Raw genomic sequence first — 12,777 nt, 5'->3', positions numbered from 1 at the left:
AGCAGCCATTCTGCTGCCAATTACACAGATGCTACATTTGATTTAATCACAGGCTGCTCGCCACTTACACACACCAGCAACTGCATTGAAAAGAACCGGGCCGCGTCGTTTTCCAGAAACAGATTTCAGCGGCACTCAGTGTTTTGGCCGTCGCTGGGACCCGCTTCGACCTGAGCGCAGCTGCTGCCGAACGAACGGCAGTCCTAATGAGACGCTTTCATTTCCAACAGTCGCGCCGGAGCACCTCGGAGCCTAATCTAGTTTCTCTGGTGAGATTATGTGCATTAAATTGAGCAGAATAAAAACTCTTACATGGTTTTCTGTAACAAATGCAATATCAAGTCTTATAAAAGCGCTTTATTTAATCTCAAGTAAATGAAAAGAAGAAAGCACTCAAAAATGTAATATTTGTCCTGCTCTTACAGTACGTCTGTTCTCCTTCGTGTTCAAGTAATAGAAAATATAATAGTCTGCAGCCTGCTCGCAGCACTGCCTGAGACAAATAACTGCACATTACACATTAACAGAAGTAACATTCACTTGGGAATGCAAGCAGCCGATATCTTCACACTCTCCCCGATACTTCACGAAGAAATGTTTTATCATTGCACGATACAAAGACCTGTGGATCTATTGTAAGAAAATATGCTTCTGAAAAGAAAATAACACGTCCGCTCGTTAATACTCTACTAATTCTGCTGCTTCCTGCGGTGACGTTCCAGCCTACTTAAATGAGCCGTTACACTGTAAACTCACCATGGTCCTCACGATGACGACAGCTGCCGCGGTGCCAGACACTACATCCAACATTAACACCTTGTTCAGAGAGTACAACAACTGAAAATACATGAGGAACATTCATAATTAGAGCTTGTGATCAACCCGAGAGGCGAACGTCTGGGTTCAAAGAAGTGTGTTGGCATTTATGTAATCTGCAGTTGAGTAATTGGGGACAGTTTGTGTCTCGTACAAATGAGCTTCCTAACTTCCCGTCTTGTATTTTCCTATAAAAAGCATAGTGCTGCTGGCGATGACAACCAACGGGCTGAACATTTTGCACATTTTTGGAAAACACATTTCCAGCGTGCCAACTTTGTGAGTCTGAGCTGAGGAGCTCTCATAAACCGGATGCTGAGTACAGAAGAGTCTGCTTTGGCCTCGCACTATCGATACTCCGGGCAAAGCGATCAGTCATAGGTGCTTCGTCGATACGTTCCTTCCGCTCGGTGCTACGTGCTGTACAGTATTTGCCACTGATGGAGAAGCAGGACATTCACTTCCTCCCTGACTTTTTCCGATAGTCCTGCTAACATTTCAGGTGTTTCTTGCTGGTCATGTCGTTCCAGATGCGGTGCATCTCCTCGGGGGAGATCTGGTGCACGGTGACCACCCGGCGGTAGCGACAAAGACTGTAAGCCATCTTCCAGTGGTTGAAGCCGCTGTTCTGGAAGGGGTGGATGCCCAGCTTACGCAGGCACACGCCGACGTACACGTCCTCCAGGTGCAGCAGCCTGGTGTGTAAGGAGGTCTTGTATATGAGCTCGGCCACGTCTGCCGAGAAGATGTAGCCGGTGCCGGAGCAGAAGGGCGGGTACTTGCTCTCTGGATACAGATCCCTGGGCATGTACCACTTGCTGCGCATGTCTCTGATTGGCCCACCGTTGATGACGTAGCCGGTGAAGTACCTCCTCCTGGGCTTGGTGGTGGGCTTCAGGAGGTTGTAGATGAGGTTCTCCATGTTGACAAAGATGTCACTGTCCGTCTTGAGGACATATTGAGCCTTTGCGCAAAATGTGGCCACCCAGCGCATGCCCATCAGCGTCTTGAGCGTCAGGTTGTGGTAAGAGTCGATAAAATCCTCCACTACGATGTCATGGAAGATCTGACTCTCCTGCTCCACCATCTGGTTGAGGACAGTGTCGGTGCTGCGGCCCAACAAGAAGAGCGTGACCACACGCACATCCGGAAACGTGCTCTCGTCACCCCATGTCTCTCTGATGGCCTGACGGGCGTCGAATTCCTTGTGGGTGGTGCTGATGAGGATGACGAGGAAGGGAGGCTCCGCCTCGCACTTTTTGGCCTCGTTGATGAGGTAGCCGAAGTCGTGCGGGTTGAGCGAGCGTGTGCGGATGTTACTGAAGGTGGAGTTCTTGTTCACCTTGGGTGTTTTGCGTATGGGGATATTCAGCTGGCCCACGTAGGAAGTGGAGGGGCGGGACACACTCAGGTACCACAGAGCGCTGGCCCAGCAAACCACTGTCAGCAAGTATAAGCAGGAGACCTTAGAAGGCATCGCTGGTCACTTGGCTGTCGTTACCAGTGGCAGCAGCATTGGAAACATCAAGGCCACGCCTCCATGAGTTGTCTCAGATCTGGCGGCGCAGCTTGAGGCTGCCTCCGCAACGCAGCTGACATTAATTTCAGATAATGGATGCCTCCACTGCCTACTGTTGGTGTTGTGATTGAAAAGGAGCGCAGCAGAGAGTTCTTATCATGTCCACGGCCTTACTGTGTCCCATCGCAGCTCGCAGGATGCATTCAGCTCTCCGTGACAGCATCTGAAAAACAGATGAGAAAACAGACCGTCAGGGTGGACATGAATCATAACGCCGTAATGAAACCGCTGCAGTGAGATAAGCATGTTGACTGGAGGTGTAACTTCTAACATCTTTTATTTTCATGATAAAGCGTGTGACATATCTAACAATACTTTTTATTCCCCATTCATTACAACCCATAACATCAGTCCACTGCGCCACAGCCAGTTACCCTATCGTTCTATCACTGCGTCTGATAAAAGCTCCGTGGTGTGAAGAAAGTGAATATCCCAGCAAACTCCCTCCATTTATTGGGCCTGCTCCGGCTCAGCTCTGACTACTTTCTGTTTGCAAACGCTGTTTATCTCCCTCTTATCCCCCCTGGACCAGACACAGGCTGGCAAATCAGAGCCACTCCGGCAGTCTGAGAAGAGGAGGAGGAGGAGGAGGAAGAGGAGGAGGAGGGAGAAGGATCAAGGCAGAGAAGGTGAAAGTAAAACGTTCTCATGGGGAACGATTAATATCCGTTTCCTCTCGTTCTCCCCAGCTGCTCCTTCCCTCCTCATCCTCTCCATACCTCAATGTCAAACTGAACTTGGCGTGTGGATTTTACATATTTTACGCTGTAATGAGCTCCTCCTTCGTTAGCCGGATAGGCACCACTGTGGAACTACGAGAGCCGCGGCTCTAATTGGACGCACTGACGGACCATCAGGGGATGAATTCAAAATCTAAATATGGGGAAAACCATTTAACTACCGCCTGTATTTAAACATCGCTGTGCATTCAGAGGCATCGATGGATGACCGATTCACAGGATGCTTTTGGTGTCTGAACCTAATCCTTCTTTACAAACAGCCTTTTATTTGCTTCAGACGTACGGTAATCTCCTTTGATGTGGCAGCATGTCTGTTCTTCTTCTCAGGAAGTATATTTTTCCCATCATGCATAACTGATCAAAACTGAAAAAAAAAGAAAAAAAGAAAAGAAGTGGTATAGATCCTATTAGAGATACCGAAATGTGCAGGGATGCAGCCTGTGCTCCGTTTTAAAGATAAACCCGGCTCTTCTTTTTTATCACACTCCAGATTTTGTCTTGCGGGGCGCGACGCTTCTTTTCATCAGGACTTCTCTGTTATTTCTCACCCCCTCCCTCCTTATTTCTACTATCTCTTCCCCTCCTCGCCCTCCCTTTCTCTCTGAAGCAGAGTCATCAATCTCATGGTCCAGTAGAATCCATCTAATCATGGCTGCTTTTCCACACCTCCTCCCTCTCAATCACTCTCTCCATCTCTACTTCAGTGGGCGCTTGATCCATCTTTATATGTCTCACTACCTCCCTCGCCGTCTGCCTTCTTTGTCTCACTCTCTATCCTCCTGGCTTTTTTATTGTTTTTGTCTGTGCGACTCCTCGTTTCAAGTTTCCCCCTCACACTCCTTTGTTATATCATCCAGAGCTACCTTTACCTGTGTAATTTTTTCTTCCTGACGGGGCGTATGATTCCTCTCTTTACAGCTCGCCTTGAACTTATTGACATCCTCTATCGCATTCAGCCTCCCTTAAGCCACTCAATCTCCTCCACTTCTCCTCCCTCTCACTCCATCAAAACCACTAAATCATCATATTCATCCTCTTTCCTTGGCCTGGATTGCTCCTCGCTCTACAGATCGGCTTGTTTTCACCTCTGTCGTGGGTCTATTGGTTTCATAATCCTCCAAAAACGACTGTACGTTTCGCTTTGCGCGAGCGCCGATATCCTCATTTGGAGATGCACCTCACGAAATTCCTGACTTCCCCTTGGAGCAAATTGAAAGACGGCTGTGTCGTTTCATGCCGTCGTGTCACTTTGAATTACATTAGCACCCAGTAGAAGTCCTCTGCTGAATATATGCTCCACCTCCAACAGAATATCAGGCGACGAGGTCTTGGTTTGTAACTTGTGGTGATGCAGCTCTTGCAGTCAGGAGTAACAGTGTTTATTTGCGGTACGCACAAACTAATTAAGCGCGGCCCAAACAGGCCTCACAGTGTAGTGATTCAACAGTCTGGTGAGAGATTCAAGTACCATTTGTTGCAGATTAAAGACCTGAAATTATTGAAGAAAATTCACCAAAACATATTAAGAATAGATCTATTTCTTAGTTGTTTCCTGAGTATAATTTACCTCATTATTATTGTAAATATTCAAATTCTTAAATATCTGTACTTACATATTATGATGATTGACAGCCGCACTTTGTGTTTGTTTATGCTCTGTGGTGTCACAAAGAGCTCACACACACGAGAAATAAACTGGCAACCGTCTAGAAACAAGACGGAGAAGAGGCGTCTTTGCTGTAACATTACAGGGTCAGAGGGTTACTATCTGTGTTTTAATGAAGAACTGCTCAAGTGTGAGAGGCATACGTGTTACCATGGCGACCAAAAGGACCACATTTGCATAAATATATATATCGCTTCTGGGTCGCTTATGAGATCGCACGTGAGGTCGTTTCCTTGACAGCTCGCAACTGTGAGGATTTAACAGCGATTCAACTATCAAGTGTTCAGTCTGCTTTGACTCCGTGATCAAATATGAGAATATTACTGGGAAATAAAACAGGCAGAAATATCTCACTGGTCCCATTTGTTTGATCTGGGGTTGCGACAGTTTGAGATCAATTACAACGGGCATATTTTATTACTTTATTTGGTCAAACAGCTGAAGAGTGACAGGAAACGGGATGAGTTAGAAGGAGGGTGACATGCAGCAAAGGTTGGACTCGAACCTTAGGCTGCTGCAGGAGGATGCTGCCTCTGTATATGGGGCGCACGCTCTACCAGATGAGCTACTGCCATATTTTCATTTAGCTACTTTTGATGCTGTCCACATTCATTCGGCACCCAAAATGGCTTGAATGCTGTGCCTGAGCCTTAAAACCACACAATTATGGTAGAATTCAATATTGTGACAGCAAATGTACACAGTCATTTTTCATCAATTGTCATACCAGGGTAGACCCTGACAATGAAAATGGCTGCTGCAACCCTAGTTTGAAATGTCTACAACGAAGAAAGGCTTCAATATGACCATATCATGGCTATTCAGTCCCATTTGTTTAAATTCTGGCGTTTCTGCACCAAACTAGCAGCCCCTGTTCTCACTGCACGAACAACAATAACCTGGTTTACCTTTGATACTGAAGAGAAAAATCACAATCTAACTGATTTGTTTATTGCATCTTTAGCTGCTTGCGACGTCGCTGTACAGTAACGTCTAAGAACAGGATTTAAGTGCCACTTCTACGTTGCCGGTAGATCACAACAATGACTAACCCTGCTGACAAAAGGGCAGCAAATCATGTCAATAAAGTAATAACTGCAAAATACCACATTGCAGTAAAAACAGGCATTAAGGTGTGAAAAGCAAGGAGAAAGAAGAAAAAAAAACATGCGAGCATTATAATTACAGTCATTATTAACATTCATTCACAGGGCTTATTGCTAATGATCTGCTAATCTCAACTGGTTGTCGTGACAGCGCAGTGACAGGAGGAGAGAGACGCAGAGTGTGAGAGACTTAGAAGACAGAAATGCAGTCAGTCTGCAGCATTAAGTGCTAAAGAGTTTTGAACGCAACCCCCCACAGGAAGTCAATTTAGCAACCTCATACTGAGCTCTGCTGCACTGGTTGCTGCTCCATTAGGCCTCACGCTGATCCAAGACAGTATGATCACCTTTGTGTGGAGAAGGAGGAGGAGGAGGTGACGCTCTTAAAGTACTCCTGCACAGTGATCAAACATTCATCCAGCGCTTGAAAGGAGGCTTTTTTTCCCACTCTACACCTCAGTACTGTCAAGTGCTGAGACAACTCATCGATTCATTGACAGAGAATGAATAGGAAATTAAACAGTTATGATAAATGGTTCATCACGTCAGTCATTTTTCAAGTCAAATGCTAAAAACTGCGTCTTTTCTTCGTTTTTTATAACATTAGCAAGCTGCTATCTCCCCAGAACAGTGTAAACCAGGATTCATCCCTGAAGAGAGCGCTCCTCCGAAGCGCCAGATGCCATCAAAGGTGAGCATTTGCCCCGAAAAGGTTGGTTGCGACCGTGAACTGTAGTCGGGTCAACACCCTGGTGAGGAAGGCGAGCACGCACATGAGCTTCCCTGAGACAGAAAGTAAAGGAGCTGGACGTGGAGGTCAGGTTCATTGTATGGCCAAATTCTCAGAAACAACACTGGAGACAGCTTATAGTAGTCTAGCTCTGGTGGACATTCATGCAGTCAGCTTGCCGCCTGCACGCTCCCTGTTGTTGACAAAACTGCTCATTTTCAAGTGGCCTTTAATTGTGACCAGTCCAAAGCACACCTGTGCACTAATCATGCTGTTTAATCAGCATCCTGATATGCCACACCTGTCAGGTGTCTTTTAATTAGATTTCTTGACATTTTGAAAACGATTACAAACAGGAATAAAGGTGCAGGTAAATGTTTTTCTCTATTTAAATCAGAGCACACGCAACAAGAAATTGCAATAACCTCGGTTGTTTAATTAACTGTATGAATGTGGAAGAAATGGTCTCGTCCTCGAAAATGTTAAATTGCACTTGATAGATTTTGTGTGACCAAAACAGTCGCACCCTGGAGCACTGTTTAATCCATAGTACTCCAGAAATGCTAGATCCTACAATTCCCACAATGCAACGTACCCCTCATGCCTGCCTTGCAAATGCCAATGTCCTTGAAGCGCTTTACTTCTGTTTTTAATGCAGGTTTTCTATTAAAAACCTAAAAAAAAAAGTCTCCAAGCCCAAGCTGTGATAACACTGACGACATCACTGTGACATCATCAGGGTTTTATCAATGAAATAATAATGAGCTGCAGCCGTAGTATTGTCTAAACAGTTTATATTCATTATTCTGTCTAAAAATAATCGATTCTGTACTTTGCTTCAGGAGCTGGAGTCACAGCGGCGCCTACATTATCACACATTAAAGAAATCAATCACAGATTTTACTATTACACAGTATTCCTGCGTAAGGGTCGCAGAAACTTTCAATCGTCTGCTCTGTTGTCTTTACAATCATGTGACCTCTACAAGTCAGAGCGAAATGCTGCAAGGCTACAGAGATGTGGGAGTTTCAGTCTCGTTTATTGTTGCACCAGATAATTGATTGCAGTCATTAGTGCAGCGGAGAGTGACCTTGCTCGGGGGGGCGAGGAGGGAGGAGGATGACTGTGCGTGCGTGAGTCAGAGAGGGAAAAAGGCTACACAGATGTGGTTTATTACTCTGTAATGTCTGCTGTCTGTGTTGCATTAGAGGTACATGTATGTGGGGAAATGGAGGTAAATAAATCAGGGACGACATCTAACCTTCACGCTGCCTGCTTCCATATTACAGATCTTTTAATGACTGGCGGAGGAAAACAAGAAGGCAGCCTGCATCTCTTGCGGTTTTCACGACTGCTGATTTAAGCAAAGCTGTCAGAACGTTCTGCGTTTCGGAGGTTCTTTACATTGCAGCGTGATGATAGTATTTGAAAGCGAGGCATGGCCTGTAAATACAATTCAACAACAACAACAACAAAAAGAATCAAGTGGATGATGGAAGCAAAAAATAATGCCTGGTGGAAAACTGGTCCAAATTATATTCATCAAACACACCTGCCACTTTGACTCTCGGGTGTGTGACATTGTCTTGGAGTGGCTGCGTATGCTTTATGATTACAGAGCAAACAACAGCCTCCGCGAAGGGAGAGATGCAGATACTCTTTGCCCTCAGCCACCAAAACAAAAATAGACTTGAAGGCCAATGAGAGCTGCCCATGAATATTTCAAGAATTTTAACTACATTTCGGCTTTTCCTCGCGAGCAATAAATTTAAAGTTATATAAAACACTCGTCAGATGCTGACACGCGCCGCCCAAAGCCCATAACTCAACACCTTATCTCGAGCTCCTGCTGTTGCATGTGTGATAAGCTCAACAGGAGGTTTATAATTGTCAGCCACAAAAAGAGGCAAAAAAAAAAAAAACACAAACTGTCTTCTGTCTGATGTTTGATCCTCTTTTCCTCCAATCTTCTGCCAAGTCTAAAACCCATTATGTCGCCTTCTAAACATTCAAAAGAGGAATTAATGCGTGAGGAATTTAACGGCAATGGCCAAATTGGTTCGTATCCCACCTAATATGACAGAAGCACAATTAAAATGTCAGGGCTGGAAGGCTCCCAGTGTGGTGCTCGCTTTGCTTTTGTTTCCTGGATAATAAAGGACTCGATGATTGTTGTGCAGCGGCACAGCCGGCCGTATAGTCAGTATTACAGGCCACAGGCTGGACACTCCGGGCTTAGTGCAAAGCCTCTGAATGCAAAGCAGCTTAGGAGTGACAGAGGAAATGGGATATCAATAGCGGCCAACAGATTTGGCCGCTGTACAGAAGCCTGATGCTCCGTCCCCACTTCAGTGCAGACTTGAGCCCAAACTGTGCTGGGGCATATCAGCCAGCGGCCAAGCAAATTCTCAGTGTTTTTGTTTTACCGCTCGCCTCAAAGGACACGAGAATGATTGCCGAAAGTTAAAACTTGCTTAAAGTCAACTTGAGAACTTATCGAGCGGTTCTTCAATTTCTGGCGAGCTGTGGCTCCGACCTATTCGGTGCTTCGCGCAGGTTAAAGAAAAGCTGAGAATTATAAGCAAAGGCTACTGTGCTGTGCTGGTGGATGAGTAAGCAGGAGGAAAAGGCACGGGGGTTTGGTGCAGCTGCATTTCACAGTCAGTGTTTTGTCTAGAAAAATGAGTAACCAGATGAGCACAGGTGCATTCGATTTGTTTTGCGGTGTCAAGGAGGGCATTGCTGAGGGGATCCGAGGAGCTCCGGCACCCCCAAGCCGGCCAGGCCTGTGCTCTGAATGCTAAGCGCCCTCATAAATTGAAAATGACAACTTGATTCATGCAGGTAATACATTTCAATGTCTGACTGGGTGACATTGGAGTTATATAATATTCAAGCAGGGTGCTGCATCGAGACGAGCGGGGACGACGCTCCGAGAAGACATTACGCGATAAGAGCCGGTGAGGACAATATATGACAAACAAGGAGACTGGGAGGGTTAAGGCGCTGCGATGTGAGAGTAAGGTGGTAATAACCTTCACAGATCTGGCTATAGAAGTCAGAGTTTTACTGTATTGATGAAATGTATCAGTGGAAGTCACCGGAGAGCACAGCCGCCCGGAGCAAGGAACTGCTCGCTTTTTTAAACTTCTACATTATCCAGGGCGCAGTTTTGCTGAGCACACACTCTCAGCACCTCAGCAGTGGCCTGCCTCACAGTTGTACACTCACACCTAAGAGCTGCTCTGCTGCTCAGTACAAGCACCGTTTTTCTACTGTCAAGCCTCTGCAGTGGAACAATTCAGTCACACGAGCCTTGCCTAAGAGAGCAGTGACAAAATGTCCTGTGGAAAGTTGCAGGATGCGAGTACTTTGTAAACATTCTTCTGTCATGACTTTCCGAGTTGCTTCTTCTGCAAAACAATGACTGAAATACATATGCATCCCCGCATTTAGGCATTTTCCCCAAGGTAAGGAAACATTAAGCCCCTGTTAAAATGAGTGGAACACGCTAATCTGCGCCCCTATCCCAGCAAGATTTTCCGTCTCCTCCTTTATGGTGCTGTTTCTAGTTCCTGGTGTGACATTGAGCGTGACACACCATGAAAAACATAAACAAACAAAAAAAAAAAACAGAAAGGCATTTAAATAACATGTGCATAAACTAAGCTAATAAGCAAATTTCAGTGTAAAACTGGTAAAGGTGTCAATCCAACTACCAAGCCCTCAAACAAACATCATCTGGCTGCTTTGATAAATTAAATCAACCACAAAATGGTGTCAACAAAGCAAGAACAATATTATCATGGTTCAGAAGCTGACATCTTCTCTTGGGGCTGCTGTTCACAGCAAGTCATTTTCCAAATGCAATAAAGCACATCCATCAGCCCCACTGGACTTGATCAACACAAATCAACTAGAACCGACATGAAATGCTATTAACAGGATAATGAAGTTTAAAGCTGAACAGGCAGCATCACAAGTTAGGCCTGTAAATTGGTAGATGGTTTTATACCACAGAGACAAGAGAGCCAGAAGATCTGCAGAGCTCGCTCTCTGCTGTTCAGTATTAATTCTCACTTCTAAGACTCCAGTCTCGCTTTCTGTACTCGACAGCAGGATTTAATTTCTTTATCTCAATCCACTTTTGTGATTCAAGGTGATAAGTTCATTGTCAATCTCACAATCCCTCCTTGTAAAGATTTTACGCTCAGTCAGATAATCTGTAAATCAGCCGTCTCAACACTCGAGTCTCACAGATGCGGAGGAACCTTTGTGTAAGGCTGAAAAACAAACCGGAGAGGGCGATCGATACAGCGGCAGCCTGCAGCGGACGCGTAGACACATCATGTAGCGCCGGCTTCTCACACACTTCTCTACAGTCAACTGTTCTCATTCAAGCACTTTCCCCCCTCATCTTGCCCTTCTGTGTTCAATCCCTTCACTCGAGCATTGACCTTAAACCTATGAAAGTGTCTACAAGCACCTTCATCACTAAAAGCAGTAGCAGCGGTCTCTGATGAGCTTGTAAATTCTCTGCTATTGATCGGGCCTCTCAGGGTGGTTCTCTAATGCTATTTCCTTTTTGTTACAACCGTCAGCAAAGCAATGAATCAGACTTTCGTATTATTGTGAGCATAACAACCTGAGGACAATGACTTCCATCAACAGCACCGAATCTAAACACAGGAAGTAAACACGAGGCAACAATAACATAACAGAAGCCTGAATTCAAAGAAAGCTGAAAATATTCAAATCTCCACTAACATTATCATTCTGAGTGATCGCGTTTCTCCCATCATGCCCCTCTCTCTCCATATGGCAGCAGTTTCTATGGGGACAAAAAACGCCCCGATCCAGCAGACACTCGGCGATGTGGATTGCATGCATACAACGTTATTCATATGAAGTGTTTCTCTCCAAAAGTGAGGCAACCAGCAATCGAAAAAAAGTGGCACTTCGGATCACGACGGACAGGACAAAAATTTAGATAAGTGATGTTCTGTTCTCTACACAAATGGGTACTCTCAGCACTTAGTTGATAAAATTAGATCACTTTAAAGTACACTGTCCTCTCTGCTTTGAGGATAATGAAGCATGATTTGTGGCTTTTTTTCCTCCCTGTGATGAGCCAAAACTGTACTGTAGTGTTTTGGATTTTTATTAACAAATTCCAAATAACTTCCCTTGGAGGTGTGGAGCCATTCAGTTTTTCTCTGCATAGCAAAACTGTACCAGACATAATGTTCATCCAGCCTCCATACTGCGTGGAATGATGGCACTTGAGCGGTCCACTCCTGATTGCCAGATTGGCGCCACAAGCAGGCCATAGCGTGGCCACGTGTCAGCCATGAGCGAACAGAATAATCCAGAACAGAAAGCCAGTTCTGGTTTATTCGGCTCGCTCTTGGCTGACGGCTCAGATCTGGCAAACAGACCGCCCAAGTGCCTTGTGGGCAGTATGTGGGCTAGATGAACGTGTCTGGTGTGTGCCAGATCTGGGCTACAGCAATTTTGCTATCTTGATTGACAGCGAGGTCTTTGAACCAGGACAAAAATATCTCATCCCCCAGGTTGATAGCCATACCGCTTATTTGATTATTAACAAAACATCATCCGAAAACAGCCGTGTGAAATAATATGTCCAGTCAGCAAAGCCATCTGGTTGGCGACATCACTCTATTGGTTTGTCCACATACTGTAGCATGGATCTGCTAATCAATGAGATCAGGTGAAGTTTGGAACAGACGTACAGTAAAAGGAGATTAAAACACATTTAATTCATGAAGACATATTTTTTCTTGTATATGTATAAATATATTTCTTTTATTTTTCCTTGCATTCATTCTTTATGTATTTCTATGTTTTTATTAGATATTGTCTACTGATTGGTTATTTTTTCTGATTATTGTGTGTGTTTTTTGTTGTTGTTCTTGTATTTCATGTTGTGTTAATGTTTTCTTTTTCTATAGGCGAGGGGTCCATCATCGTCCTGAAGGCTTCTTGACCTAAAGCCACTGCTGGCTTCATTGCTGCCAGAATCCATTCACTTTTTGTGTGTTAATCTACAGACTCACACACACAAATCCCTAACACCAGAAGTAAAACATGTCTACAGGTCATCAAATACTATAGGCGCA

General features: G+C 44.9%; 1 protein-coding gene across 2 annotated transcripts in view; it reads right to left on the bottom strand.

Moving 5' to 3' along the window:
* Positions 1-342: 342 nt before the first annotated feature.
* Positions 343-12,777, bottom strand: part of LOC311253089 (beta-1,3-galactosyltransferase 1-like) — a 99,709-nt gene continuing 87,274 nt past the window's right edge. The window contains exons 1-2 of one of the 2 annotated variants that reach the window (XM_084346825.1): positions 4,749-4,874; positions 343-2,558 (exon numbers count right to left, since the gene is read on the bottom strand). In XM_084346825.1, coding sequence (XP_084202951.1) covers positions 1,307-2,293 — 987 coding nt within the window. In that variant the 5' untranslated portion in view covers positions 2,294-2,558; positions 4,749-4,874 and the 3' untranslated portion in view covers positions 343-1,306. Of the gene's footprint in view, positions 2,559-4,748; positions 4,875-12,777 lie in introns of those variants that run through there. The other variant, XM_084346824.1, reaches the window with a different exon arrangement.

Source organism: Pagrus pagrus, assembly GCF_965226575.1.
Source record: "Pagrus pagrus genome assembly, chromosome: 24".
Lineage (NCBI taxonomy): Eukaryota > Metazoa > Chordata > Actinopteri > Spariformes > Sparidae > Pagrus > Pagrus pagrus.
The sequence above is the reverse complement of the archived record's forward strand: the minus strand, read 5'-3'. Positions and strand labels throughout refer to the sequence as shown.